This window comes from Euprymna scolopes, chromosome 21 (genome assembly GCF_053919585.1).
Source record: "Euprymna scolopes isolate OS-2025 chromosome 21, ASM5391958v1, whole genome shotgun sequence".
NCBI classification, from domain to species: Eukaryota; Metazoa; Mollusca; class Cephalopoda; order Sepiida; family Sepiolidae; genus Euprymna; species Euprymna scolopes.
Window position 1 is genome coordinate 88,942,041 of NC_136502.1, and position 25,426 is coordinate 88,967,466.

Here is a 25,426-nt window from a genome sequence, read left to right on the forward strand (position 1 = left end):
AACAAGTGAGGATGGCAAGGTAGAGGTATGGGTGGACAAAAGTGTCAGAATAACCAAGCAATTGGAACATAATCGTCTGGATTTGGTCGTCATTGACAAACTCTAAAAAAAAAAAAAAAACTGGCAGACTGTAGACTTCTCAGTACCCTGGGGCAGGAATGTGAGAGAGAAGGAGAACGAGAAGTGGAGCAATTATGTCCCATTGGCTTTGGAGATAAGGCGTATATACGGAGTTAAAACACAAATTATCCCGGTTGTAGTTGGTACACTAGGAGTAGTATCAAGTCGTCTGGAAGGACAATTGTAAACACTACAAATCCCCGATGTTTTAGGTGGCCTTTATACCTCTGCAATTGTAGGTACCACCAACATCCTTAGAAAAAAGCCTTGATCTTTGAAGCTCCTGGTTTGGAGCCGGGATTGGGGAAAATCCTCTGGAAATGAATATCACCCCTTCCAGGGAGACGTTGATAAACGAAATCAGAATTATTATTATTATCATTATTATTATTATTATTATTATTATTATTATTATTATTATTATTATTATTATTTGTTGTTGTTGTTATTATTATTATTATTTTTATTTATATAAAGAATAAAAACGTTCGCTCTTGATGTATGTTTAACAGCATTGTATTTCTTGTTTCTTTGTCATTTAATATCAATATTCCATCAACGATACATCCGACAACGAGAGAGAAATTATTGTTTGCCGGACTGGCTGTTATGTATTGCGAATGGTTACTATTTTCTTTATATCTATAATATGACTCTCACCTGTCTGTTTGTATGTATGTATGTATGTATGTATGTATGTATGTATGTATGTATGTATGTATGTATGCCTAAAACTTTCGGCAGAGGCGACGGATTTTCACAAGATCGTGATAGTTTTGAAGTTTGACCCTTCGGACGACAAATATCGAACAATTGGCTAAAAACATTAATTCCTTCATTGGGCACTTTTCTGTTGTTTTTTTTTTTCGCCGATAGTTTCAAAAGTCATTCCCTCTTTTCGATTGACTAGCCTTCATTTCATCCTTGGACATTTTCGGCCTGGCAATGGACGCAGCGGCAAAGACGTCACATATTTTTTCACGTTCTCTTCCTCCTTCCCGATACGAGTTCGAGCCTGCCTGCTTTTCTTTCCTTGCTCAACACACACCTCTAAACACCCGGGCAACGCCGGTCACCCACGCTAGATAAAAAATAATAAACAAAAATAGATCATATTATTTGGAGTCATCGGACTGGTGTTCTAATCTTGAGTGTGATTTTCACACCGTTTCGGTCGATGTAACCTCCGACCTCTATCAAGTGTATGTTGTCAAACATCGGGAATGTTTCCGTAGACCTCGGAAATCGATTGTAAAAGTGATATTCTCCTGAAGGTTGAAGGTTCAATTCTTAGTGTGGTCGACCGAAAAATACAATTGCGAATTATATTGCTGACGGAACAAAAGCATGCTACCTCGTGAAGTAAATAAAGAGTTCCCTTCGAAATTCCGTCCAAATTCCCGAGTTCGACAGAAACAATCACGAGTTCGACAAGATACACCTAAAGAAGGTCGGAGGTTACGTCGACCGAAACGTTGTGAAAATCACACTCAAAATGAGAACAGTAGTTCGATGAATCTAAATAATTCGAATAACCAATCTTCACCTGAAAAATTCAGTAACGCCAAAAATAAACTAAATCTCTATTCTATATGTACTGGTTGCGAAACGAAAATATATTTTTAAAAATTCGTAACTTGATCAAGTCATTTTATTTTCATAAAACATATTTTTAAGCGATTAATGGGAATTCTTAGGCGTTTCACCATGAATCACGCAAGTTTAAATTATTGTTATGTTATCTCTCTTTGTATTTTTTTGATATTATTATTAAAATTGGCGGAGAATACAGCCACTCTTTGATTATTCATTTAATTTGATTTTCTAATTTGAAAATAAAACTACGTGATCAATTTACGGGATTTTTGGAATAGGATATTTTTGTTACGGCTGCGTAGTTCATTACACAGATTTTTACTTTATTTTTTGTTTTCAGTATAGAGGAAATTCTTGATAAGAACCAAATCAGCTCAATAAAAGTTGATAGTGTTAAACTACAGACAAGTCTGCGTGTCACCATTAATTCCAAGTGTGGAAATAATTTGCTGCGCATCGAGTACGGAAAACGTTGAAGCAGGATAAAAATGCGTCTACTATTTACAGTGTTTATTTCGTAGACGACGGTGCTGACTTCTCGTTTTTCTTACCTAAATATATTAATCATAACGACTCCCGTCGACAATTGTTGGGTTCTTCGGACGACATACGGGGTCAGTCGACGAGCGTTGGCTTTATGGTAATTGCTATGGACAAAATTCAGTTGTATTTGATATCTAACTGAGATTTAACGACGTAATATGCAAGGGAAAGAGTGCGCCAGAGAAAGAGAGAGGAAGGCACAGGGAGACAAAGGAGCGATTGATCGAGACGAACATATATATAAATATATATATATATATATATATATATATGACTACTTCATATAATCACATAAATTAATACACGAAAGTATAATTTTATGCGTAAACTAAGTATTTACTTCAACAATGCTCAATACATAAGTAGAGCTAGGTAGTGAGTTAGAAAAATATATATGGCAGTTAAGCTACACAGAAAATTCCGCGTTTCATCCACACTAGGACTAAGCCTGACGAATCCTAGTGTGGATGAAACGCGGAATATTCTGTGTAGCTTAACTGCCATATATATTTTTTTAACTTGCTATATATATATATATACATATATATATATATATATATATATATATATATATATATGTGTGTATGTGTGTGTGTGTGTGTGTGTGTGTGAGTGAGAATGGGAGGAAGAGATGGGGAAGGGAGGAATAGAAAGAGAGATAGAGATGCAAAGAAATAAAAAGAAAGACCCACAGAGAAAACGAGAAAGAGGGATACAGAAAAAAGAGAGAAAGAGGAAGGAGAGGTAGAAATATATATATATATATTTATATATATTAGAGAGAGAGGAGGGGAGAGAGAGAGAAAGGTAAGGGTAAGAGAGAGAGAGAACGAAAGAAGTAAAGTCAGAGAAAGCGAGAGAGGGAGAGATGTACAAAAAACAGACGAGAGAGAGGCAGAACACGGCATATACAAAGAAAGGGATGGGGGATATAGTGAAATCGATAAAATTAAAGATTGAAAGAGAAAGATAGAAAAAACAAAGACCAAGAGATAGATACAGGGAAAGAGAGAGACGCACGGAGTTGCCTGTCTATCCGCACTGATGAGCTGTGAAATAGCGAAACAGTAGTGTATGTGGATGACTATAATGCTCCATATCTTGGGTTGAGCATATCGGTAAGTGATATACAAACTGCCATTAGCGTACAAAGCCACGCTCTTTGTGTAAACAAATCGAGCGGAGGCATTTGGACGATGTCAAAACATCGTTAATTCATTACCCACACAGCATCAGTGGTATAGCGCAAAGGTGAGAAGCCTTGACTCTCATTTGGGCAGTTGGGTTTCGACCGGGCTTGGGGCTTGTCTAGCCGAACTGATGCGCTGTTAAACAGTACTGTATGTAGATGACTATATATATATATATATATATATTTATATATATACATATATATATATATATATATATATATATATATTTATAATTATTTTTTTTTTACTATAATAATTTGGGAGAGAGAAAAGAACACAGGTAGAACGAGAGACAGAGATTTAGCTAGTAAGAACATCTAATCGTATTTGAAATCTTACTAAAATGTTACGGCACAATATAAAAGAGAGAGAGAGAGAGAGAGGGGGGGTGAGAAGGAGAGAGGGTGAGAGAAGTAAAACGAGAGATACGGAGGGAGAATGGCAGATTGTTCGTTATTTCTTTTCATGGTATTTACCCGCCTTCCGCCGCTGTATGTGCTCTCCGCTTATCTCGGCGGTGTTTCCAATCCTCCTGGACTTCTCCGTGCCATCGGACTCAAGCACTGCCGATTCAGTGGAGACGTGGTTGGTGATGACGCAACTCTTGACTCCCAATTACACGCGCACCTGTCCCTACAGGGGGTATCGTTTGTCTTTCGAGACTAAACGGAAAGATTGTGTTGAAGTTCAATGATTGTACCTATTTACTATGCCTCCCCACGGGACAGAGTTAGACACCAGGGTCGTTTTTTAACGTGGAGAAAAGGTACAAAAATAAAAATTGTCTCAGTCGTGAAGGATTTCTCCTCCACCGAAAGAGAACAAGAAATAGAAGTGCAGCATCTGAAGAACAGATACTACACTTTGATCTTAAGTTCAATGATTGTAACCATCATTCATTTTTTAATAAAAAAAAGTTGTTTTTTTCGTTTTAGATAATCGTTTAAATATATACTATATACAATTGATTGTTTTTATCCGTCTTTCTGACTGTCTATTGGTCACTTATAAGTTCCATAACTGTTGGTCAGGTTTGTACCAAAGTCAGAATGAAACATCCTTGGGATACAGCAACTACTACTACTACTACTACTACTACTACTACTACTACTACTAATAATAATAATAATAATTTCATAAAAATAGTTTAATAAACACAGTTTGTGAAGAGTCTGATGTATCGCACGCGTGCCGACGTAAAAGTCTTAATTTTACGAAGATGCAGTACAATGCGTACCCCTAAAAATTTCTCCTTACCAGACGCCTTCGCTGGTTCGGCCGCGATTTCGTCGACACCCACGTGACTTCATCAGTGAAGTCATCGATCTAGTTACACGAACAGGCAAAAAGAAACCTTGTGGTCGATAACTAAAAACCTGGCTCATGGCAGTGGAACGAAATATTGAACTGGTTCTGAGTCTTAACTTTTACGAGGTTGTTGTTGGAACCGCGAATGGATTGCACTCATAACGGAAGCAGACTTGGATCGCCACGCCTGGTCAGCCAGTGTTCGAGACGGGGTGAACTTGTTGGAAAGAGCTGGCCGAACCAACCCAGGGTAAATGCCGTAACCATGACCATAATGATTAGTTACTTATATTGAATTTAGTGTCGAAAAAACTTTATATATATATGATTTTTCTCCACATTAAAAAACGTCCCTGGTGTCTAATTCTGTCCCGTGGGGAGGCATTGTAAATAGGTATAATCATAGGAGAGTTTGGACGAGCCAAGAGCAATGCAGAAAACCGGAAATGTGAATGGAAAACCAAAACAGTTAAAGTCGTATTGAGGCGACGCTAAACAAGTATTCATTTTTTTTATAAAATAAAAAAATAAAAAATTCACAATAGTCGGTAAGATAGAGTACTGATATGTCAGGAGTAGTGGGAAGTGCTTAGATGATAAAAGTATTTTATTAATTTCGAAAGAAGTTCCCTCTTTATCAAAAAGAAAAATGTAAAGTAAAATTCAAAATGGCGGAAAAATCGGGTACACAGAAACAGTAACATTGCAACAAGTATGCATACATGTTTTTTTCTTTTTTTTAATATTTTAATTTTTTTATTTCTATTCTTATTATTCCCATCTACGGACGTCACACTAATCTGATTCCGATTCCGATACAATTACCGATTCCGATCCCGATTCTTTATAAATTTTTAATATTTACGTTTAGAGTTGTTATTTTTTAATGATTACCATAAAACGTTAAATATGCAGATAATTTCTTAAACGTAAAAATAAACATTTGTGGTGGATAATCTGTATATTTTAGTTTTGCTGGTAGTTTAGAATCAATAAATAAGTTGTAGTCAGGTTTCCCACCTGACTACAACTTGGATGTCTTCAAGTCCAACATAAACAAATTCCTGATAAACCGCTCCCTTTAGTAAAATACTTTATCAACTCTCCATTACTAACGATCACTACGATACTATCCCATTGACTATTGTACACGAAATAACCCTTGTTCCCGAGTGGCTTCCGGGCCTTGATAAGTGGTGATTACCATCTACAAAAAAATGTACTATTTTATCATTACTACCAGCAGTGAAAGCTTTTGCTTTAAACAAAATCAAATAAAAAGACAATGAAAAGAATCGTTTTTGGCATCGGAAAATGGGCATACAATTTTCTAAAAGGTTTCGATTTTTCCTCCGGTCCACGATTCCGATTAATCATCCAAATACTTTATATATATATATATATATATATATATATATATATATATATATATATATATATATATATATATATATAGAGAGAGAGAGAGAGAGAGAGAGAGAGAGAGAGAGAGAGAGAGAGGGAGAGAGAGAGAGAAAGGTATTAATTGTACTTCTTAGAGTGATAATTAATGAATTTAACGAGATTATTAAGAGTGCCCAATAAAAGATCCTGATATATTTTTATGACTTTACATGGTCATGACACTGGATATGATTATTTTAGACAAATGGGCGGTTAAAACCAGAAGTCATCGCCAGGCGACTTAATAAATAGTTGTGTTTCACAGAAGAAACAAGCCCTCAGAAAAACCTTTCTATGACTGGTTTCTTCTGTGGAAAGCAACCATTTATTAAGTCGCCTGACGAGGGTTTCTGGTTTTAACCAACCATTTGTCCGAAACATTAGCATGCCCAGTATCGCGACTATGTACATTTATTATATTAATATATATATATATATATATATATATATATATATATATATATATACATATATATATATATGTATATATATATATATATAAATATATATACATATATATACATATATATAAATATACATATACATATATATACACATATATATATACATATATATATACATATATATATATATGCATACATATATATATATATATATATATATGTATATAATACAAACACGGTAGTGTTTTTAAATATATGGTAAAGTTGCAGTTTTAGTCATTTAAAACTGCTTTAAAGCTGCACCGCTCACTCATTTTTCGACCAAATTTCAAATAATTATTACAGTTTATAGATCACTTTCACGGCTATATTGTGGGAAAAAAAAATTTGTTCAGTAAAACAAAAGTTATGATGAATTTAGTGGTGCTCAAAATCGTAAAAATAACGTAAGGAGGTTAGCGATTTTTTTACGACTAGTAAGGAGGTGAGCGACGTTTTTTACGGCTAGTGTTGCTACTAATTCGCCTCTGTCGTGAAAAAAAACCCCAACAAGTGAAACAAAGAGAATGAAAGGAAATAACTGAGGGGATTTTATTGAAAGCAGATGACTACTGTACATTGTTATTACATTAATGTGTATGTTATGTTTATGGGGGCAAAAAATAAGACTGAAATTAAACAAATAACAAGTGAATTTATTGGAAGTCTGGAAAAATCATGGAATACACTAGAAAAAAGCGAGCATGAAAAGAAATATATAAACACGGAAAAGTAAATACCTCGTTGTTAAAACTGGAAAAGAAAATGACAAGATATTCTAGTGAAAAATGTAATAAATTTATGACTTAAAATATTGCAGCATTAAGATTTTTAAAAATTCAATTCAACATTATATAATCAATTCTTAATGCTGCAATATATATATATATATATATATACACATATATATACATATATATATATACATATATATATATATATATATATATATATATATATATATATATATATATAACTAATAAAGAAGTACGTTTGATAGCGACATAATTGCAATCGTTCCTTAATCATATATCTCTTCAGGCCATATATAGTCAAATACACTGCAGTCTGGATACATTTTGACTCTTCCTTATGTACCTATACATGAAACTCGAGACGTGCACACATATTTCCCAACATTGTTTTCCCAGCATTCTTTTTATTTCTTCTTTGTAGCCATCAGCCCTCTTCGCCATCTTCAGGACCCCCTTCGCCCTAGTTTTGAATCCCACAATCCGCTCCCTTTTTTGCATCACCTACCCCATACTTCCCCCTTAGTTTTCCACCTTCAAATTCCCAACATTTACCCATTCACAAAAAAAAAAGAACAAACAATGAAAAATAATAATATTCTTATGTCAAAAGTTCCTGTCGACGTTCTTTTTCCAAAACCATTCTTTCTTGTTCTTCCTCCACCCGTCCCTAACCTGTGCTACAGTGACCTATTATTCTTATTTTCCATTTTCATTCCTTTTACTCCCGCCGAGGAACCTTCATAAATCAGTAGTTTTTATTATTCCATTTTTTTCCTCGTTATGGAAAAAAAAAAAACCCTAACAAAACGTATTTCATTCTATACTTCTATGCCTTAAACATTAGTCGAATACTCATTCGGGACGCCATTTGCCTTAAGTTCACACATTCTTTGATTATTTGATTTTTTTAGGAAATATGGTTAGAGTTTCGTTGCCTCCTTCTAAATGGAAAATTTCATAAAAAAAAAAAAAATTACCCACGGTACTGACCATGTTGCCTACAGTACATATCTTATAGATCATAATAAGTTCGATAATTTCTTATTCTACCGAGCACATGCGTATTCTTGGCGCACACGTACGGATACTAATGCTTATAAAAACGTATTACGTTATATAACTCCAAATTTTATGTAAAACAATTCTTTTAATTTTTCGTATCTAATTTATGTTTTTTTTTTTAATTGTAAGTGGAGGTGCCAGTTTCGGTGAACGCATCCTCTTGGGTGTGGCAGCAGAACTCACAATTCCAAAAAGACACAGGTTTGGCTTCAGAAAGAAGTGCTACGACTTTGTACCCTTCTCTTACTGCCCCCCCCTTTCTTCTCCGAACTGAACCCGCTGGACTAAGTTGTTTGGTCATACGCCGTGACCATCGCCAATGCTAACATAACCTCCCACAAGACCAAAGCAAGCCTAATCGTCGTCATCCGCCGAGTATTCGCCGCTCCTGTCGGCGCTTGTGGAAAAGGCATGCTTCCAGTTCCAACCCCGTAGTGAGGAGGCGATTGAGGCTGAAGGCGACTACATTAAATAGATGTCAGCTCTACTATATAATCAAGTTACCTGAATTGATTTTTTTTCCCCATAAACGTTTTAAAATAAAGCTGTTGCGGTGTTTTCTTTAGGGCGACAAATTTATCGTTCCACCCCATATGTCGCACTTTTCCATTTCTTCCAACCTTGCTTTCCTTCGAGTCTTTATATATCTGTTCAAAGGTAACTGCTCTTCTTTCAATATCTAAACATTTTTTTTTTACTTTTCTTCTTTCTTTCTTCTCTCTTTCTAAAAAACATAACTCCCTTTCTTTTCTTCAAGTTTTATAAGCTCCTTCTTTTCTTTTTTCCTTTCTTTTTCTTTCTTTCTTTCTTTTTCCCCTCCCTCTTCTTTTTCCCCTCCGTCCTATTTTTTTTTCCAATCTCCCTGACAATCTTCATTACCTTTGCCTCAAATCGGCTCTTAAGATTGCATTAATGACTGGCGGTTTCCGTTCCTTCTCCACAACCTCTTTTTCCCAGACAGGAATTCATCGTCGATTGGTTGAAAAAATAAACAAAACAACAGCTTCGGATGAGTAGGAAAGGGACATAACCCTCTTGAGAATTCCATCGCAAAAAAAAAAAATCTTAAGAGTTAACTGCAATATTTACGATGTTCACCCGATGCCCCACCAAAGAAATTTCCTCGCTTCTCTTCCACTTTTTCTTTCCTTCTCCCTCTTTCTCATACACATTCACTCACTCTCTATCTCTTTCTATCTCTCTCTCTCTCTCTCTCTCTCTCTCTCTCTCTATATATATATATATATATATATATATATATATTTCCATATGTATATATATATATATATATATATATATATATATATATATATATATATATATTTCCAGAAGTAAGGTAGCCAGTGAAATATAACGAGGTTAATAAGGAGTGTTCAATACAGAATAAGAGCAAGTTACACTTTCAATTTGTCTTTACATAAGCATTAATTTGTTGCTACACAGTCATTAGCATGTTTCAGTCTTTAGTAACTAGAGAACTCTTCAGGAAACAACGCTTATATTAAAAAGCAACATTCTTAATCTATTTAGTTCTAGATTAAGAATTCCACGAAGAGAGATTAAAAGTATATATATATATATATATATATATATATATATATATATATATATATATATATATATATATATATATATATAGTAATTTATAAAATATATATGGCGATTATATATTACCAATCCTTTTTTGTTAAGGAGATCTATACTTATTAAATATAAAAACAGAGCACACACACACACACACACACACACACACACACACACACACACACACACATATATATATATGTATGTATATAACAATCTCGCTATATTCTTAGTTCCAATGTTTTACTTATCTGGTCAATGAATTGTTTCAACATATATTAAACTTCGGTATATATTTTTACAAGGTCTGTTTCATTTCCGTGGAAAAACTATTATACGTATGTTAACATTATTTTTTTTCTAACCTATACTCATCAGAAAAAAAAGAAAGCAAAACTGAAGTATTCAAAGCTGGTGACGTTACCACCAACGTGACACCCGTATGAACTGATTAAAAATAAACTAAGATGAATGTACAAAATGTATAACGATTTTTTTTCAATTTTTTATCCCCCCCTTAAAACCTATTTTTCTAAAGACCAACAGAAAAACTGGCCATAAAAAATCCAATCATTTGAGGCCACTAGTGCCGCTCTACGACTTTTAATTTCAGAAGTGATAGAGTTTGAAAATATTGAGACATGCGGACAGGCAGACAGTGAATTTTATAAATTAGATTATATTCTATATCCTCAATAGAATAAAATCATTTTATATAATTTTTTGTAGCTTAAAACTTAATAGAAATCTTATACGACTTAAACCCATACGAAAATTAGTCTTAATAGTTTTTCACAAAAAATGCTACAATGAATTCAGCATTGAAATATAGTACGTTAGTTTGAAATAGCATTGTAATCATATGGTTTTGGCTTCCAACTGACAGACAGGCAGACAGATACCACTGTTGCATTAATAATAAATGTCAAACAAACAGACCAACTTATGTTTCTAATTTTTTTTTCTCTTCTTTTTTGCGATGAGGATTGAAAATTTGTACTTTTAACTATTCTGTTTTCACTTTGCGTGTTATTTTCATAACGTTTCGGTCGACCTTTTTCGGTGTATTTTTTCGAACTCTGGAATCCTTTTATCGCACGGCGTGGATAAAGTACTTGATAAAATTCAGATGCAAGTTACACTCTTCTGCAGGTTATAGGTTCAATCCTCCGTGTGAGCAACACTCAAAAATGCAATTGCGAATTATTAGGACTTCTATCCAGTCATGGCTGACCAAACGAGAGAAAACTATCCCTGTGTTTAAATAAAAGCGACACCTTTCGGAATTCCGTGCAGATTGACGAGTTCGACAGAAAGATTCATGAGTTGTCCAAGGATAGACCTCAAGAAGGTCGGAGGTTAGGTTGGTTGAAACGTTGTGAGAAAAACAATCGAAAAGAATCCAAATAATAGAAATTGGTGAATGTTTTAAAATGATATATCCACCGTATCCTCATTTCCTCTCATTTATTTTTGCTCAACCCAAACCAAGCCTATCCGATGTGAAGTTTGATGGTTATTGTGTTAGGGTCTACATCTATAAACATGCAATATTGATAGCTAATTTGGCAGCAACATATCTTTTTACATTATATTTAACTCTTGGGCTACGATGGTATTTTTACACCCATTGTCTGCAATGGGTGTAAATTCTTTCACATCACATAAATTCAAGTCTAGGATTTTTGAAAAAAAAATTGTTCATCAAAAAAAACAAAAACAATACAAACATTCAAACATGGGTTACATTCATTGATTAATGCAGTTAGGGCAAAGAAGAATTCCATAGTCCTTGAAGACATTGTTGCAGTTGTTTGTAATAGTAAAAACTAGGTATTAAAAATTAACAGCTAGCGTAGCCTAAGGATTAACGATTATACGATCGTGAACACAAGAAGCCGAGTTTCTGAATTTTTTTTAGATGAGGATTGATTATTCGTATTATTTGGATTCATCGGACTACTGTTCTCATCATCTTCAGTGTAATTTTCACAACGTTTCGGTCGATGCAACCTCCTACCTTCTTCATGTGTATCTCGTCGCAAGAACACGCGGCGCAGACTTGGAAAAATCAATTGTAAAAGTGATATTCTCCTGAAGGTTGAACGTTCAAGTCTCAGCGTGGGCGACCGAAACATACAATTGTGAATTACTTAGGACCTCTACCCAGTCATGGCTGACGGAACAAGAGCACGCTACCCCTGTGAAGAAAATAAAGGTCCCGCTCGAAATTCCGTCCAAATTCCCGAGTTCGACAGAAACATTCCCGAGTTTGACAAAATATATGAAGAAGGTGGTTACATCGATCGAAACGTTGTGAAAATCACACTCAAGATGAGAGCAGTAGTTCGATGAATCCAAATAATACGTTGAAGCTGGGTGTATTCCAATAGCAAGCGGCCAAAATAAATAGCTATTAAAATAGAACATCTTTCACAGTCTAGAAATGTCTACAACAGTGTTGTGATTTTGCTCCGGATCTGTTGATAAATAACAAGTGCAGTAAGTTAATCGGAGAAAATTCCCTGGTAGTACCTGAAAAATGAGCACCGGTGTTCGAGACTGCAGCGAACATTAGTCCGAATAACCAAATAATATATTCAGAAACAGAATTTGATTTGTTTGCTTAATATCTGTTACCAATGCAGTGTATCTGTCTGTCTGAAACTCAAACTAGAATATTACTTCAACGTCTGCAGACAATTTGAAACGATATTTGAAGCGAATAGTTCGAATGATCAAAATGATAACAGAAAACAACGACTGTTAAAGAATTCCTCCGATGGTTCCAAAACATGTTTCTTAAATACGTTTTTTTTTTTTTTTTTTTAGTATTATTTCTGAATTTATTAAATTGCATCTAAAATATTCCAAGATGTATTACTGCTGTCTGATCTGACAAATGTGTCAAAAATATATTACTCTATCTCCACCCCCCTCCACCTCTTAATAAATCTCATTTAAGGAATCTGCCGTGACAATATAAGAAAAATGATGATGATGATGATGATGACGACGACGACGACGACGACGACGACGATGATGATGATGATGATGATGAAAGAAAGGTCCTGTCAAATCGTAGTCTTTGCTGTTCCAGCCGACCACAGGGTGAATATAAAAGAAAAAGTAAAAAGCGGAGAAAATAAACAGAGCTAGCCAGAGAGCTTAAAGGAATATGGAAGATAAAAAAATATCAGGGTAATCCCTATAAAATAATAGGAGTACTAGGAATAATTCCGAAAAAATAAAAAAAGAATGGGAGAAATTGGAATCAAATGGCTGGAAAGATACAAGGAATGATAACAATGAAGACAGCTGAAATATTAAGGAAAACCCTTGAATGCGGAAACTAATACGCATGAGCCACATGTGCGGGCAAGACAAACTGCTACAGAAACAAACATGAAGAAACGTTACATGGCACCAAGAACATTAAAGCTGCTTTTTTTTTTTTTACACGGTGGTCACCACTTATCAAGGCCCGGAAGCCACTCAGGGATAAGGGTTATTTGATTCATTTGCGAAGATTATCGAAATAACTGGAAATCTGTCGCCGCGAATCACAGGGTGAATATCAAGGAGACAGAAAAGCGAAGAAAATATGCAGAATTGACCAGAGCTGAAAGGTATAAGGAAGATGAATGAACTCAAGATAACACCGGTAATAGTAGGAGCACTAGGAACAACCCTAACAAGGATTGGAATAAGCGGAATGGCTGGGCCGATACAAGGGATAAGAATAATGAAAACGGCTGAAATATGCAGAGACTAACACACGCGAGTTACAATCGATAACTGGCCATCACATAGATCCAAGAAGGCACACACCGGATAATTGTAAACGTTATTGTCCTCAATGATGCGGGATTAAACAGAGCTGTGAGGAAAAAGATAACACAATACCAAGATAAATGCTGGTGCTACCAGACTAGGCTGTCTGAAGATATTGGCTTCCTGAAACGAAATGCATCTAACATTGATGCTTTTTTTTACTTCCATTTTCCAAAACTTAATTATGTTCTGCAAAACCAAAACAAAAAACAACAACCAATCTTTTCCTCCTTTTCCTTCTTCTCATTTTTCCCTTTCTCTTTCTATCTCCCTCACTTCCTAACTGGTTTTCTAACTAAAAAATTACCAAACATTAATACTCTAACCTTTTTTTCCGTCTCCAGTTGCATAACTCATTCATGTTCTGCAGGGCAGGGAACAAAAACGATAAAATCAACCATAAAACAACCAAACCAAACACTACAAACTAGCAATTGAAGAAACAAAAAGCTTGAAAAATTAAAAAAAAACTTCTACAAAATAACTGGATGCAACATAAATACTATTTCCAAAATAACTGGATTTGGCATTAAATAAACCGAAAAGGTCGATATGCCGTAAAAAAAAAACAAACCAAACTCTACAAATAAATATTTGAAGATATAAATAACTTGAAGCATAAAAACTGTTTCGACAAAAAAAATGGACTCGGCATTAAATAAATATAAGTAAATAAGGGTTGATATGCCGTAAAACAAAACAACCAAACCAAACGAAAGTCTTATGTACAACATGAAAAGAAATTGGAATCTTAGGAAGATTTCCATAATTTTCGTAATTATAGGGACAACCGGACTCATGAAAAATAATTTCAACAACTACCTGGCAAATATACCCGGTGAACAAAGTGCAAAAAAAAAAGATACAACCAATTGCACTTGGAGGGACGGTTAGAATCTTAAAAAGATATCTCTGTTAGCATGTAGGAAATAGCAGGTGAATGGCTGTCATCCGGTACGATGACCCATCCCCAGCTGGAACAAAATGATCAGATAATTGAACTAAAAACTAAGTACAGGAGTGGTGCAAAAAAAAAATTGCATTTAAAAGGGGCGGTTAGAATCTTTAAAAAAAATATCTCGTTTGGAATGCATGGAATAGCGGGTGAATGTCTGGCATCCGCGAGGATGCCTTATCCCCAACTTGAACAAAATGATGAGAAAATTGAAAAAAAAAAAATGTGGTAAACATGATTATTAACGTTCATTGAAAGATATTGGCGGATGTGCTGGAAATATGGGGCGAAGTTGTTGTCACGTCCGTACTTTTCTAGACGATTCGTGGGAAATAACAATAAGTAATTAATAGGGCTAAGACAACAGCATATTCTTTTCATTGTTTGGACTCTCTAGTATATATCCGTTGATATCTTATATGCTTTTATATAGAGTGATATGGTTCTCGGTTGATTAACTGTGTCTAAATGTGTCGGATATATACTCGAGAGTCAAAATAATGATAAAAATACTCTCTTGTCATAACCCTAGTAATTAAAAAAATAATTTATTTTGTTGTGTTTGCCCGCGCGTTTGTGTATGCGGGTTTGTGGAGGGGGCTAGTGCACTATCCAACCGCACAGAAATTAAGCCGGCCCTATCGATCTGAAAGTGTTGTACGACTTTTGAAATCGGAACATTCGCCCGACGATTACCTCTGAGCAATTAACTTTCGAGGCAGGTTAATCATCTAATTATCTTAATTAACTGCATTATTATTGTCGGCGTCGTGGTGGCCATATATATATATATATATATATATATATATATATATATATATATATATATATATATATATATGATTTGTCTTTAGGAATTAAATGATAAGGCGATTTTCTGCACCCGAGAAGATCAAGGGAGATTAATCTAATTCTAATCCGAGTGTCTCCTAAACTTCTCAGGGTAACACAAATAAATCTGATTCATGGCTATTACCCACCTCCATCCCAAATTCTTGATGAACATATATATATATATATATATATATATATATATATATATATATATATATACATATATATATATATATATATATATATATATATATATATATATATACATATATATATATATACATATATATATATATATATATATATACATATATATATATACATATATATATATATATATATATATACATATATATATACATATATATATATATATATATATATATATATATATATATATATATATATACTCATCGAGAATTTGGCCTATAATGCTCCCTATCTTGGGTTGAGCATATTGGGAAGTGATATACAAACTGCCACTAGCGTATTAAGCGATGCTCTTTATGTAAACAAATCGAACTTAGGCATTTGGACGATGTAAAAACATTGTTAATTCACTACCCGCACAGCAGCTGCCGTATAGTGTAGTGTTGAGAAGCCTTGACTCTCGGTTCTGGCTTGAGGTCTAGCCGCATTGATGAGCTGTGATACATCGAAACAGTATTGCATGTGCATGACTATATATATATATATATAGATATGTATGTGTGGGTGTGTGTTCAAAGAGAAAAAAAATACGTTATAAATTTCTTTCAGCCCAATAGGGCCTTTTATTAACACATCGGTTCCCGTTAGAACACCGAGGTAAAACGACGTTGAGTCCGGCCAATACTATAATGGGTGACCATTTTGTAACACCAGAGGTTGTATGTGCTCGGAGCCTGGCGAAGTATGGGCGCCATTTGGCTATTCTTGCTTAAGACATGCTGCTTGAAATAATGCAACGCCCGCCATAACCTCGGAGTGTTAAGGGGCAGTTCAGTTCAGTGCTTTTTAAATTTTGAGATTCAATCGAGATTTGCTGTTCAAGTGAGTAATAATAAAATGCACAAGTCGTTTTGTATGTACTAAGAGGGGATGGGAAGAAGGTAACGAGAATATAGAGGTGGCAGGAGAGCGTAAAAAAGAAGAGGAAAAATCTTACAATGCCATTGCTACAGAAAGACGCAATCAAACACATGCGTTTCACGTAGTTTATTTTAATTCATCGGAAAACTTTGATTATTTAAAATGGTGTCGTAGTCTGCTTGAAACAATGTGCATAACGTGTTAGAAGTTTGGGTTATTGAAAGCTGTGACAATATGATATTAGGTTTAAATAGAAGATCTTATTAGGTAAAAGCAGATAAAATAACGACGTTGATGAATTCAAAATATTACCAACGTACTGCATCGAATCAAAGATAGTATTGTTTCTTATGTTTATTATATTTCAAGGTAAACCTCCTTATCAAAAACGTTATCATAGTCAGATTTCGTTTTTTTTTGTTTTTTTTTTTACTCATATTTCTCTTGTATTCTTCTTTATCACCTCCATTAATGTTTTTTCCCTGTCTTTCTTTACTGGAATAAATACACTTGTTTTGCGTTAGTAAACGTTTGCTGATTCTAATGGTGCTTATTTCGATCAATATTTTTTTTGTTTGAGCCGAGATATGTTCATGTGAATTTATAAGTTAAAAATCGCAAGAAATTTCTTGTCAACCTCTGTTTTCTTTTACTCTTTATTCATAAGGAACAAGGCGTGTTGCTACTTGAACCTAACAGGCTATGGTGGCCATGTCTAGAGGCACACTTTGAAAAAACATGGTCTCTGAAAGAAATAAACATTATACCGGTTGTGATCGGAGCAGCTGGCTTAATAAAAAAGAATCTTCATAAATACTTAGAAGCAATCCCTGGAAGACCAAGCTGTAACGAAATGCAGATAACAGCCATAAAGGGAACAATATATATTCTTAAAAGAGCCCTCGGATATAAATTTAAATCATAACGGAATCAAGTGTTAATTCCAGGAAGGAGCCCCTTGATCTCTTAAAACTTACTAAAGTAAAATAAAAATTTAAAAAAATAAAAGGAGTTGAGCAGTGAAATGTCTATTTGCATTACATTTACATTTCTGCATGTTTGAAGAAGCAGGAATGCTGTAACATTTTCGATATAATGAAAGGGCTATGATTAAAGAAGATTGGAAGGTTCTGCTTATAGACATTTGCAATATGAACTGACCAATCAAATGGAGCCACGTTCTGCTAGCAACCAATCAGGGACCGGAATCACCCCATAAAAATATTGGATCTTTTAGAATTCCCGGACATAATGTTTCGTGTCTACACGAGAAAGATCCTTGCTCTTTGCCTGCAAAATTTTAAAGTTCAAAATTTATACAGATCATACAGCTACCCACCGAAGACTCCTATTCATCTCCAGGACTTATACAGATTAGCTACCCATCGGAAACTTTTCTGACATTAAACATGGCTTTTATTAAAAAAAAAGGAGACATTGAGCAGATTCATATTCAAGCAGTTTAAATCAAGAAACAATTATAGTAGAAGGCTCTCCGAAATTGAATGACCCTCTCCATTGACGGCGTGAGCTTATACGGCTTGTCCGAGGTATTTACGTTGAAGGGTCGTCGGAGCACATTCCATGAAAGTACTAGTAAAACAAGGCATATTACCACTTGAACGTCAGGGATTACTATTTCGAACCATGCCTACAGGGACACTAAGGAGAGATTTGAGCAGCGAGATGTCTGTTCACATTACACTTAAACTTATGTGTGTCAGTGCAGCTAGGAAAGCAGGGGACCGGAAAGGAATTCCAAAGTCTAGCAGTTCGTCGGAGGCGAAGGCTTCTGGTAACCATGAACCTTTGCAGAAAAGAGGTGGAATTTTGCTGCTTGTCGGGTGTGTAAGGGGCATTTACGTCGAGAGGGCATAATTGCTAAGAGCTCGTCAAAACAAACATAGTGACACATTGAATCGAATAGGTTCCGCACTATCGGCCAAGTTCCAGCCTCTGTCCCATCGCCGCAATGTTTCATTCCTGCGCCTGCGTTGCATAAGTACTTTAATGGAATGTTGTCCGATGAACTTACAGCAATGGTGCCCGCTCGACGTACATACTCACGAGTAAGCTTACGAGCGGAAAAATCCCCTCTCTTCATTGTTGGTTCCCTAGATGTCTGGAAAGACTTCTACTCTAATATTTTCTTTCTTTGGTCTGATGTACTTTGGAATTTCCTCCCTGTCTCCTGCTTTTGATTACTGTACTAACCTGCAGAAGTTTAAATATAATGTGAACATTAATCTCGTTGCTGAAATCCCTACAGCCCCCTGTTAGTCACGATCCTAAATTGGAGCCTATTACGTCCAAGTAACAATATGCTTTTATTTGGATGAAAAAGATTTTTTTTTAAATATCGTTGTGTTCAAGGAGTAATGTCTTATGAAAATTATTGACGTTGTCGTTTTGTTATTATTATTATTATTATTATTATTATTATTATTATTATTATTATTATTATTATTATTATTATTATTGGTTCACATGGAGCTTTCACACAAGTCAACAAACGATCTGATTGGAAACCTGTGGTGTTCTCTGGAAGCTGAGTGACAAGAAGTCTCCCCAGACGTCGTCCAGCTCTCTCCACCGCCTTTGATAGCATTTGCAAATGAATTTGCGTCATCGCAACAACCTCTTACCATTGATTTCTCGCTGGCAGTGGCCATTGGTTTATACTGGAATTTGAGTGGCACTAAGCCTCCCCCAAGGTTTCAGTTCTCTTCGGGCTTGTCCAGCCGAGGTCTAGCCAGCGCTCCCTCCTCGATGTTTTAGTCCTTCTTGACCCTTTTCGGTATCACTTTTCTGTTGGGTGATGAGACAATGGGGTGGGGGAATGTATGATGGAGGTGTAGAACTTGTAGATATGCAGCTTCGGTTTTCGCCATTCCCTGTAACGCTTCTTCGTTGTTATTATTATTATTATTGTTATTGTTATTGTTGTTGTTGTTGTTGTTGTTATCATCATCATCATCATCATCATCATCATGACCCTCCCTATTACTGTAAATCTTATTCATTTTATTATATTTAATATTATTTCTATTGCGTATTCAAATCATAAGTATGCCACTCCATCCGATATTCAACTTGATTTATTAACGCATAATTGCATATTTATTTATCTTTATTTTTAAGTTTTGCGGTAAACGAGTAGCTACTTGAGCCTGTTATTTATATGCATGTAATATCAGTGCAAAGTGTTTATTCGTTCTCTCAACGATGGTCTAAATTACTCGAAGGCAGTTATAAATGTATGTAAACAGACAACCTGGGTGTGCCAAGATCGAATCCTTTTCGTCTATTGGTTCTAATAAACTTACCCATGCTTCCAATATCCTCGGAATGTTCCCAGTGGAGTTCTGGTTGGTGCTTTCTCTTCTCGGTCTTTCAATGCTCGTTAGCTCTTTACAACAATTTTCTGCGGTGCGTATAGATGTTTGTGTCACCATATGGATGATTCCTTGGGGGGGGGGGTATTATTATTATTATTATTATTATTATTATTATTTACTCACTAGAAGTTCTACTCAGTTATTCACTGACAACAACTATGGTATTCCCTGGAGGCTGAGTAACAACAAATCTTAAATGTACAGTATTCCCCACCTCTTTCGAAAATCTTAATAAACGGCTTTGCGTTAAGCCGATTACCGTTGATTTCTTGCTGGGATTCGAGTGGCATTAACCTCTGCATGGTCGCAGTACTCTTTTAGCATATCAAGTAGAGGTCTGGTTAGTGCTATCTATCCTCGATCCTTCTATTCTCTTTGGTCCTTAACTGCTATTAATTCATATATCAACTTTATTGATTCTATTTATTTTTAATTTATTTTTTATTAATTATGATTTCACTAGCACAGGCCGTCATTGATAAAGACCGGTGGTGTTCCCCGGAATCTGGGTGACGACAAGTCTCCCCAGATTTCTAGTAATCTACAATTCTTTCGACAATCTTTACAAATAAATTTGCGTTATCGTAACAGTTGCTTGCCGTTCATTTCTTGCTGGCAATGACCATTGGTTTTCACTGAAATTTGGGTGGCAATAAGCTGTCCCAAAGTGCCAGTTCCCTACGCACACATCAAGTGGAGGTCTAGTAAGTGCTTTTACGCCTCAGTCTTTCCATCCTCCGTTATCCTTCGACTATTTGGTGTAGTGCCAGCTGATGCCGGCATTACAAATTTCTTCCACCTTTTTTTTGGGGGGGGGGAGGGGCTTTTAGGAGGACGAGAGGGTGGGGGAGGGAATAGGGAATGGGATGGAAAGGGAGGGAGCGAAAAAGATTGATTACTTAAGATGGCGTTGTAATTTGCTTGAAGCAGTTTCCATAACGCGTAAGAAATTTTAGTTATTGAAAGCGGTAACAAAGGTACAAATAGGAAATCACACTATACAAAATCATACAAAATGACAATATTGATGCATACAATATATTAAGAACGTACTGTATCGTATTAAAAATAATATGGTATCTGCTTTTTTGATATTTCGAAGTAAACCTCTTTCTCAAAAATGTAGTCATAGTGATTTCTCTTCTTTACTCCTATTTCCCTTACATTCCTTATTTTCTTTTAGTGGTACATTCGTTTTATTATTATTAGTAGTAGTATTAGTATTAGTAGTATTAGTATTAGTATTAGTAGTAGTAGTAGTAGTAGTAGTATGAGGAGGAGGAAGAGGGGAAGGCGGAGTATTTAATACTTGTTAGAGTAATTATAAATAAATTACTTACCATAGATCTTCTGGACTTCCTTCCGGTCTTCCCATCCTAATTCGAACTCCTCGCGACGTAGTCTGCGGCTGTGGTAAATCGCGTACATGATGGAGTAGGCCTTGTCGGTGTGGTTCATGCCGAGAACATGGCCAATCTCGTGCACGGCCACCTGCAAAAGGTAAATTCCACTCGATACGGGGGAATAGATGGCCTTGAAATTCTCATCATCGTCGAAGTGCATGTTGCCCGTGTGCCACGAGTGAGCGATATCACCGCCACTGCCGTCAAAAACGATTTTACAATTCTGGTGAGCCCCTAGGAAAAGAACATAGACAATATTAGTCGATGAAGAAAGGAAGACCACGGAAACATGCAAAATCATAAAAGAAACAGCAAATTTGCACACGACGTTTTATGTTTGAAATCAAAAAACAAAAAAAAAATCATAGCAAGTTATATAGATAAGACACAACGGAGATTAGAAACGCGGACGAAGAATGAAGAAAGGACTACGTGTTTTATGCGCAAACTGACGGGAATCGTTACTTCTTGCACTGATGATTCCCGAAAGGATGAAAAACTAGTGTATGTATGCATGTATTAAAAATAATTATAGTAATAATTATGTCAGCCCCTTTAAGAACTCATCTTTGTTGTTGTTGTTGTTGTTGTTGTTGTTGAGCATTCTAAGTTGAAATAAGTCGGTAAACTTCAGCTCACATGCGTAGACCATTATGTTATAATCATATGATCACTCTCGCCGTCTTGACATTTAGACATATTAATTTCAGCTGTATTTCCCGCGGTTGACGCTATTCGTTTGGTTTTTTCCTTGTTAATAGAGTCAGAGATGCCTTCATGGCCGGGTTCGAATCATAAATTCCTGCACTAATGATTCCTGAAAGGATGAAACACTAGTGTCTTTAGGTATTAAAAATAATAATACTAATAATCATATATATATATATATATATATATATATATATATATATATATATATATATATATATATATATATATACTAGCAGGAGTGCCCGGCGTTGCCCGAGTGTTGGGAGGTGTGTTGAGAAAAAAAATGGTAGTAGGAAGGCAGGCTCGAACCCGTACCGCGAAGGAGGAAAAGAACGTGAAAAAAAAGTGACGTCTTTGCTGTTACGACAACCGCCAAACCAGAGGTGACGTAGGTTTAAATTAAGGCTAGACAATGGAAAAGAGGGGATGAATTTCGAAAATATCGGCGATAAAAGCCACCCTTCCTTGTAAAAAAAGTGCCCAGTTGAGGATGAAGAAATTAATGTTTTTAGCCAATTTTTCGGTATTTATTGTCCGAAGGGTCGAGCTTCAAAACGATACTGACCTTGTGAAAATCTGTCGCCTCTATGGAAAGTTTTAGGCAGACATACAAACATACATACATACATTTATATATTAGTAGCTCAAATTTTCGACCCAAACCGATTAAAAAGTTTGCCCTATCTCTGAATACCCTTTATGTAAAATTTCAAATGTTTAGACTAGAAAATTTCTGAGTAATTTGGTAGAGACCGCAGAGGACAATTGTTTTTTTTTACTGTGACCCCAATTATGACCCCTTAACATTTATTGTTTTGGGCTCAAATACATTTATTAAGTTAGATCCATATCCAAGCAACCTATATCTAAAATTTCAAGTGTTTATACCCAAAATTGGCGGAGGAGTTTAGTAGAGTTCTCAAAGGTCAAAGCGTTGAACTTTGGCCCTTTAACAGCCAACTTTCTGGCTGAAAACGGATTACAAAGATTTTCCCATATCTCCATACTAGGTATATCAAATTTCGAGTCTGTAGACTGAAAATTGACAGAGTTATTATGTAGCGAAAACTCCTCCGCCAATTTTGGGTCTAACCACTTTAAATTTTAGATATAGGTTCCTTTTTGTTTTTTCCCAACATACACCTTTAAACACCCGGGCAACGCCGGGCTGAAATGCTTATATATATATATATATATATATATATATATATATATATATATATATATATATATATATATATATATATATATATATATTATGGGAATTAGACCTGGAGGCGAAAGAGCAAAGTTTATTTTAATGTACCATACTTTAAAAGAACAGTGCTGCTCGTAGTGTAGATATATAATAATCTCAATAGGTATATTAATCCTAGAGCTATCTCAATAATGAGTATAAAGATTAATAATTGTAAATTATAAATCAGTTTCAAAATTAAAAACAAACAAAATCAAATTGAGTGTACGACTGTTTCAGAAACCATATTCATTTGATTAAAATTGACAATAAACTTTTTTCAAAAATTGACAAAGAATGTGTTTTTGAATGTAGTCTCCTCATCAGCACAAAGAGGTGGGGGGGGAGTTTAAGACACCAAAACAAAACTAGCAGTTTTGTAGTAAGTGGATAGTCCTTATTGAATTGCATTAGAAAATTTGTTATAAAATCCGTACGTACATAAGTGACCATATTGTTGTATTTTGCCCACGAATGGTTGAAATTTCAATATATATAAAAATATATATATATATATATATATATATATATATATATATATATATACTACACTGATCTAGTTGAAATTTTTATGGATGCTTGTTATGACAAGGTACAACGAACAAAGTATTATGGTATCCATTTGGGGATTAATAAGGATTAGTACACAATAATACCATGTTTACTCTAAAAGTTTATCATAAAGCACTTGTTCTTATCAACAGGCTACAACTTTTAGATTCAGTGAAAAGGAGCCTGAGGATATGTTACATTAAATGTCGTAAACAACTAAACGTTTATAGAATAACTAACCTGGGTTCACAACGTTGCCCGAGTGTGTGTTCCGTACCGCGAAGGAAGAAAAGAAATTTTAAAATAAGTGACCTCTTTGTCGTTGCATCCAAATCGAAAGTGGTGAAATTCAAATTAAGGCTAGTCAACCGAAAAGAGTGGATGACTTTCGAAAACGTCGGCGAAAAAAGCGATCCCTCCTTGTAGAAAAGTGTCCAGTTGAGGGTACAGAAATGAACGTTTTAGCCAATTTTTCGATATTTGTCGTTCGAACGGTAGCGCTTCAAAGCGATATCGATCTCGTGAAAATCCATCGTCCTTGTCGAAAGTTTTAGGCAGATATACATACATACATACACACATACATATATACATACATACATACATTTAAACAAACAGGTGAGATTTATATTATAGAAAACGATTCGAAAATATAGAGAATGACTTTACTTTATGTATTAGATATATAATTTGCTTTTTAATGACATAACTAGAGGCGAGTGCACCATAAAGTATGCCCTTAGGACTATGACCATTCACTATTTGGCATGCAATATCAAGCTGTAAGTAAATGTATTGACAATTTCGGCTACATTGGTTGATGAATGGTAGAGAACGTGCCAAGTATTTGTTCCAAGTATTTGTTGAATTCATGAATCTTGGTCACACAATTCATTGTTGGCAATCGTCGGGCAGACTGTTAGCAGCGACGGAGCAGTTGCGGGATGAGCAGATCTCGATTCAGTTACGTTGGAAATGCTCGGGATATGTTTTTGCATCTGCAACAATTCGACCTTTGTCAAAGTTACGTCAGCCATTTTCTTCTTCCTCGGAACGCCGCCATTACAAAATACTCAAAGCCAACTTGACATTCGAGTGCACAGGCTGTACATCGTAAACTTCAGATAGAAACGCACACAGATACATACACATATGCACACACGCGCGGCGCGCGCACACACACACACACACACACACACATATATATAGTCATCCATATGCAGTAGTGTTTCGCTGTTTCACAGCTCACCAGTACAAATAGACAAGCAACTACCTCAAGCCAGTATTGAAACCCGATCACCCAAACGATAGTCGGAGCTTCTAACCGTTGCGCTATATGCCGGCAGTGAATTAACAATGTTTTGACATTGTCCAAAGTACATAA

The 25,426-nt window shown here is 35.3% G+C and overlaps 1 protein-coding gene across 1 annotated transcript in view; it reads right to left on the bottom strand.

Moving 5' to 3' along the window:
• The window catches only part of LOC145242561 (uncharacterized), a 277,151-nt gene that overhangs the window by 17,478 nt on the left and 234,247 nt on the right, over nt 1-25,426 (bottom strand). The window contains exon 3 of the mRNA XM_080105652.1: nt 21,480-21,776. Within this exon, the coding sequence (XP_079961778.1) occupies nt 21,480-21,776 (297 nt within the window). The remainder of the gene's footprint in view (nt 1-21,479; nt 21,777-25,426) is intronic.